The 7,495-nt window shown below is 42.3% G+C and overlaps 1 protein-coding gene across 1 annotated transcript in view; it reads left to right on the forward strand.

Moving 5' to 3' along the window:
• The window catches only part of LOC121857725 (uncharacterized oxidoreductase YjmC-like), a 30,712-nt gene extending 28,070 nt beyond the window's left edge, over positions 1-2,642 (forward strand). Inside the window, exons 5-6 of the mRNA XM_042353833.1 lie at positions 2,144-2,197; positions 2,514-2,642. Coding sequence (XP_042209767.1) covers positions 2,144-2,197; positions 2,514-2,627 — 168 coding nt within the window. The 3' untranslated portion in view covers positions 2,628-2,642. The remainder of the gene's footprint in view (positions 1-2,143; positions 2,198-2,513) is intronic.
• The last annotated feature ends 4,853 nt before the right edge of the window (positions 2,643-7,495 follow it).

Here is a 7,495-nt window from a genome sequence, read left to right on the forward strand (position 1 = left end):
TCCTAACCTAACTTAAACACTACTCTGGGGAACAAAGGTTATATCTGAGATCGGAATTATAAAGAAAAATTAAATGCATTAAAGGAACTAAATCACAGTATCACTCTGGTTTCAATCAGTGACACAACATTTAAAAAAACAATACGATCAAAATTATTTAAGAAATATTAAACTACACACATCATACATCAGTAACTCAAAAAATGGTATTAGCTACACACAAAAATATTATCACTATTATTGAGATGTTACTGGGTCCACCAATACCCGTGAACCATGCTTCACCCAATTCAGCATACACCTGTAATAAGGGAGATAAAATGTTTCTCTAGGTATCCCCTAGACTCCTGGTCTCAGGGTGTGACCATTAATTTACTCAGATAGCCTCAGTGTACTCCCAGTACGTCCATGGGCAGGAAGAGAGAATGCCAGCAGGTGACTATGGCCAGTAGGTAATGCTTCTAGCTGACCGAGGACACGTGGTGTTGTGCACCCACGTGGTAAGAACTGATCACCCACTGCTGATGCTGGTCCCGTGTCGTTTTAGTTGTCGGGAGCACTCGTTCACTCAAGAGATCCTTTGCTACCCCACTAACCAGTGACAAGCCTACACTGATCGTTCCAACGGCGCCAATCGTCAATCATCAACGGCAGTCTCAAACGGCAGTCAATCTCTGGGTTCTGACGGAAACCCTGAAATTAACTCACTGTTAGCTCTTAACAACTTTATCACTGCCCTATCTAACCCCTATCTGAGATCGAATGAGACTTACTTGTTATACTGCAATAGCGCAACACAGGTGACTAGACCACGTGACTATTTCTGTGGACGGACGCGCAGGGACGTCCTGTTGGTCCGATCGCTTTCGCGTGATTGAGAACCAATCAGCCTCACGTCTCCCCAAGGCGTTAGCTTTGGACCTACATGACATATTTTCCGCCTAACAAATAACTTTCTTGGGACACCTGTAACATTATTCAGACTGGTAAATGGATCATAATTGAAATTATTTAATAATAGTAATAACTTCATATATATATATATATATATATCGGCAAACTATATTCAATATCGTATAGGTCTAGTTCCAAAAGCTGTCACTACGGGTAGGAGCACTCTCTTCCTCTAAGTCGTATCCTTAAAAAATTCAGTATCGCTACATACAATCACACCATTTGAAATTAGGACTCGATTTCCGTATATTGGGCAATATGAATATATATATATATATATATATATATATATATATATATATATATATATATATATATATATATATATGTGTGTGTGTGTGTGTGCAAGTAAATCACTGTAGGTGCGCGTGATCCAGGTATATGCTGATACCCACAAGGAAAGACGAAAACACGAAGTTGTCGTGTAATTCACATCTGAAGGGGTGAGTACAGACTCACCCCTGAAGATAAAAATTACACGAAAGCACTTGGGAACTTCGTGTTTTCTTCTTTCCTTGTGGTTTTCGGCATATATATATATATATATATATATATATATATATATATATATATATATATATATATATATATATATATATATATATATATGATGGCATTGCACGTAGGTTAGGTTAGGTTTTTTCCGTGCCTTTTTTCTGATTTTTTTCTTGTGACTTTTTTCCAGGATTCACTGTACTGTACCAATAGGTGATTGGCTCTTGCTAACCTGATTTAGTAGAAAATGCCTTGAAATGTGATTAAAATATTAATTTGAGCTTACAGTACTTTTGATAAATATTATAACCTAATTACCGTAAATGAAAACCCATACATCATGCATGGGTTGAAAAGTAAATTCTGTACTCTCAGGAGTGGACAGTCAGTCAAGTCTTGTAAGCTTACCTGTTATGACAGTTATAAAATATACAATTTAGTGAAAGTATTACTAATTCTGAAGCAGAAAAATATTGCCACACAACTTTTTATAGTGGTACTGTATGTATATAGTCTTGGTTGAGGATTTATGGTGTCAATAATTCCTTTGTACTGCAGGTATATTAAATTCTGTTCCTTTTACTGGTTGGGTTGAAAAAGGAAGTCTTTCCTTTTGTGTATCAAATCAAATTTGGGATGTCTTCATATACTGTACTTTGAAACTAAAATACATGTCATCTTGTTTGTTCCTCAGGGTATGAGTTTCACAAACACTTCCTCACTGGTGGTTCCAACACGTGGCAAAGAGGTATGTTGAGCTCCTGGTACATTATATTGTGTTGAATAAGTGTAGATAAACTTGAAGAAATAGACTTTATTTATATTAGACATGGAATAGAGTCTTTAAAATGAATGAATTGTACAGTACAGAATATACAGCCATCTCAATAACATTATCTGAAAATAATTGTTAAAACTTTTTCTGGCTTCACCTGTGCATTCTGGTTCATAAATCTATGCATACCATATTGAGTCTATAACCAGATTTATACTGTATTGTTAATCCAAAATGTCTTTGCCTGATGATGCCCGATTTCACTGTTATGGGATTAATATTCTTCTAGGGTGTTATGGGAACCAACCCATTATCTCTGGCTGCTCCAGCCAAAGGTGATGATAGTTTTGTGCTTGATATGGCAACCAGTGTGGTGGCACTTGGCAAGGTGAGAAACTGTTAATGTATCTGTCAGTCCGTATCTCTTACACCAACTACCACAGTCTATAGATTTTTTTTATTGAATTTTATACTTTGCCAGAAGGTTAACATATCAGGGACTAGTTCAATATATGTTACTTTGGTAGCTACAGTAAAGTAAAATATGTACATATAATTATCTATCCAGAGTAGGATGTTTTTTATGTTCTTTGAATATTTTCGGGTAAACATGTGTACTTTTTTCATTTATTTTTCCTCAGTTACATGTACACACCATCCTACATACATATTGAGAAAAAAGTAAAATAAATAATTGTCCTAAGGGCAAACACGTAAAGGGAATATACATTTCTTTGCACTCGAGTTATTGAAGAAACGAGAGGATGGTGCAGAGTGAAGAAAGTGGGGAGCGTTGCTAGGGAATCGCCATGCCAGCTGGTCTCCATTGCTATGATGAAGCATGATGAAGCAGAGAGTGTATGCAAATGTTTATGTGTTAAAACACCAACATCACACACACATTACTCCCTACTCACGCACTTCGTCTCTGTAACACAATTAGAAAAGGAAGTGGTGGCACGACCCTTGTGGGGGGCGGGGAGGGGGAGGACTGACCACATGGTCAGTTTTTGCCTTCCCCCAGAAGGGTCGTGTCCCTCCCTCCCTACCCATTGCGTCTCACCGTCTCTCGTTCTTCTATGACTGTAATTCATATTCTGTACAATATTGTACAGTACATTATTTGTTTGTCATTTATTAATTAGGAAAGATAAGTTCCTGTAATAATCTGTGGTTATTAATATGTGTACCCTTCACTTGCATCATCAGGAACATATCTCCTTATATGCAATGATATAATGACAGTTCATTAAACAAAATTAATTATATTTTACAACCTTATTTATTATTAATATATATATATATATATATATATATATATATATATATATATATATATATATATATATATATATATATATATATATATATATATATATATATATCAATTGAGTATAACGATCATCCAGCTATGATACAATGATATGAGTTATTAAGGATGTCACCTAGGATGGTGAGTTCTGAGGTGACTAAAGAGATCGATGCGGGATCTGTAGGGTCGATCATAGATGTTGTACATGTGGGGGGCTATATCTAGTGCAGGAGGGACGGCGGCAGTGTCTTTCCGGCGTTGGCGCTTGTCTGCAATGTTATGCAGTCAGGCTAACTCAAAAGTATTGACACCTTCCTGTGTGGTGCTCCTCCAAGCGTTACGGTGAGGAGTAATCGTCTCCCGGGTGAGGGGGTCGATTTGGAACTTTTTCAGGTTTGTCCTTAAACTTTACAGTTGCCCACCAGCGTTGCGTTTACTATTCGTTAGGTGACTGTAAAGTAGTTTCTTCGGCAGTCTACTGTCGTCCATGCGGGTAACATAGCCAGTCCAGCGTAGTTGTTCACGAATAATGCTAGCCTTGGCGCTTCTACAGTTGATGCCAGCAAGAATACTGGCACTTGTTCTCTTGTCTTCCCTGTGAACTCGGAGGATGTAACGTAGACTACGTCGGTGAAAGTTTTCAAGTGCCTTGAGATGCCTCCTGTATGTGACCCATTTCTCGCTGCCATATAGCAGGGTGGGTAGCACCACTTTGTAGATAATTTCAGCTCCCTTCAGCTAAAGACATGGGTACGGAGTCTGTCAAAGACTTGAGATGCACACCTAATCCGATGTTGAATCACTTCATCAATATCAACAGTGATGGACAGATGGGAGCCGAGATACCGAAAGTGGGGAACATTAGAGAGGGTAGTACTGTTAAGCTGGATGGATGGTGGAAGTGTGGCTGAACCAGGGGCAGATTGAAAGAGAGTCTGAGTCTTACTTGCATTCACCTCAAGGCCAAAGTGTGTATCCGCATCTGCTTAGCTTTTCAGGTTTTTCTGTAGGCTGTGTTGAGTGGGAGTGACAAGGGTGAGGTCGTTTGCATGCTGAAGTTCAGTAATGGAAGCTGCCGACACCTTTGTTCCTGCCTGGAATCATCTTATTTTGAAAAGACCCTCCCTTCATCTGATACTCGATGTCCACCCCGCCAGCTATATTGGCATTGACACGAATAAAGAAGGCAGCCAAGAAAATGGAAAAGAGAATTGGTGCCAGTACACACCTTTGTCTTATCCCCGTTTGCATGGGGAAGAACTCAGATTGGGTGCCGTTGTGCAGGACACTGCCTTTCATGCCATCGTGGAGTAGCCTCACGATGGCTATGAATTTTGTTGGTTCACCAGAGGACTTTCCTATTAAACGAGTCTAGGCCTTGCTTTTGTCGATGAAGGCCATGTACAGGTCACGATGCTGTTCTCTGCTCTTTTCCTGTATCTGGTGGGCAGCAAAGATCATGTCCGTGATGGTTTAAAACCACATTGAAATTCTGGGAGGAAGTTTTCTGTCTCAGGAAGAAATCTGTTTTAGAGGACTCGGGCGATAATTTTTCCATCTGCAGACAGCAGCGAGTTCCTGCGGTAGTTGCTGCAGTGTGACGGTCTCCCTTGTTTTTATAAATATTGCCGATGGAAACGTCTTTAAGGGCTTGGGGATTTCCTTCTTTTCCCATACATTCTCCAGGAGAGAGTGGAGACGGCTAGTAAGCAAAGGTCCTCCTGCTTTATGCACCTCGGATGGGATTCCCACAAGCTTTGTTATTTTTCATCTATTTGGAGGCAGTAGCTACCTCGTCCAGGGATGGAGGATAGCTGAGATGGATAGTCAGAACATCCACATAGGTGTTTCGGTTGAGCAGCAAATGGTAGTGCTCTTTCCAGCCCTGACGGATGCCTTCTTCGTCTTTAATTAGGGAGTTGCCGTCGGATGAGCGGAGGGGGGGCTGTGCCGAGAGTGATTGGCCCTTAAGCTGTTTTGGTCACACCGTGGGGCCGTTTTGGTCACAGGGTGGGTCTGTTTTGGTTAGAGTGGGGCCGTTTTGTCTTGAAACCGTAACTTGTAGTGGATACTCTCCCCTACAACTGCCGATTTGTCGCTTACCAGCCAACCCTCGGCGAGTTCCTCAGACCAAGCCTCGCTTTTGGACTGCGCTGTGATTGGCCAGTTATCACCTTTCACCCCAACCAATCAGCAGCGCTGCTCACTTCCTGTAGAAGCGTATAAATACCCCCAGCCTCGCCGTGAAGGTGATTCGACTCGCCAGCCAGCCTTCGCTGTGAATGGACGTCTCTCTAGACCCCCTCACTGCCAAGCCAGCCAGCCTATCTCTTACCGTTGACTAACTGAACTTAAACGACCACCTCACTAACCATCACTTTGACACATGGGAAGCTTGTTCCAGACAACGCCCTTTCTGTGCCTCCCCACTGATAAGGGGTGACTCCTGATCAGAGGCGGCCCTGATTGGGTGCTGTGCAACCGCTTCTTGCAGCGGACTTGGGCCGCGATCCCACCGGTGTTACTTATACCAGTGGCTATTCTTCCTCTTTTCTTCCTTCTTTTTCGCTCTGGCCTGGGGACCTGCACCCTAAGGTGTATTCGTCCTTGGGTCCCCCCTGTAACTGTTCACCTCCCTCCCAGGAGTTTGTGAACAAGAAAGGGGGTAGGAGCAGAACCCATCCCTCCGCCGAGCCTTCCTGGGTAACCGTGATCGTGCTGGTCCACCTGGGAAGGGGGTCGCACTCCCTAATCCTCCACCCCCCCCCCCCGGAATAGGTATTCTATAAAGCTCACGCCTATAAGTGAGCAAATAAAAACACTAGGAAGTAGGCTCCCCTAACGGGGCTTCTGGGAGACAGACATTGGAACCACCCCACGACCACTCAACCATCAAGAGGCGGTTGGGGGTGTTGAAATTCCTTTGTCAGGGTACTCTCCCGGAATAGGTAGGATACAAGCTTCGCCCCACGTAACGGTGGTCTTAACCCCACTGGACGGATGGAAAAATGACGACCCAACCATGACAAAGACAACGAGTAACAGATTTCGGGTGCGCTCCCTCTATGGGGGCGAATCCGAAAAACGCAAAGAAGAGCTAGGCACTATCTTATGTGCCCACCTCAACATCAAATTCGTGCCCCTCATCGAAGCAAGAGACTCATACATAGTTCTCTGCTTAGAAGAAAAAGATGTCGACCTTATGCTTGCCTCAGAGGCAGTCAATAAACTGAAGAGGGAGAACTTTGAAATAGTTGTACCACCCCAAGTAAGAGTGAGGAAATCCATTGTAATGAAGAGGGTGGACAAGTTCATTATGCAGAAAACACCAAGCGACATCGTAAACGAAAGAGAAGAGAAAAACACCTGGGCAAAAGGCGTTCTCTTACATATGAATGGAATTGTTCTCGTCCAAGCTTGACAACATTTTGCACACTCTTCACGGCTTCTGGACAAAAGATTTCCTTTGTATGAAGAACCATTAGGTCAGCATCTTCTTCAAATGGGTTTCCCATTTCTTCCATGACAAGTGGAAGTGCTTTCACATCCTGAAGAAACTTGTCCTGCATCGTGTTGGTTTGCTCATGATGGTGGAAGTTAGCCTTGGTTTGCTCAGCTTTCTAGGACATTTCCCCGAATTCCGTACCCTTCCAGTTTGATTTTCAGCCTTTCGTGGGGTACACTGTCAAAAGCCTTGGCAAAATCTAGGTAAATATTGTCGATATTACCACCCCCTTCCAGAATATGGGTCCAAATATCCAATACCTTGAGCAATTGTGTTAAGCAAGAGCGCCCCGGCATAAAACCGTGTTGGCAATCCTTTACAAGGTTGTTTTGTAGTAGATGTTTCATTGCGGCATCTCTGATAATACTCTCAAGTACTTTACTTTACATATTATGCTGGTCAGGCTCATCTGTCTATAGTTGTTAGTGGAGTGACGATCGCCCTTCTTGAAGAT

The sequence above is a fragment of the Homarus americanus genome, unplaced genomic scaffold (assembly GCF_018991925.1).
Source record: "Homarus americanus isolate GMGI-L3 unplaced genomic scaffold, GMGI_Hamer_2.0 scaffold16712, whole genome shotgun sequence".
Lineage (NCBI taxonomy): Eukaryota > Metazoa > Arthropoda > Malacostraca > Decapoda > Nephropidae > Homarus > Homarus americanus.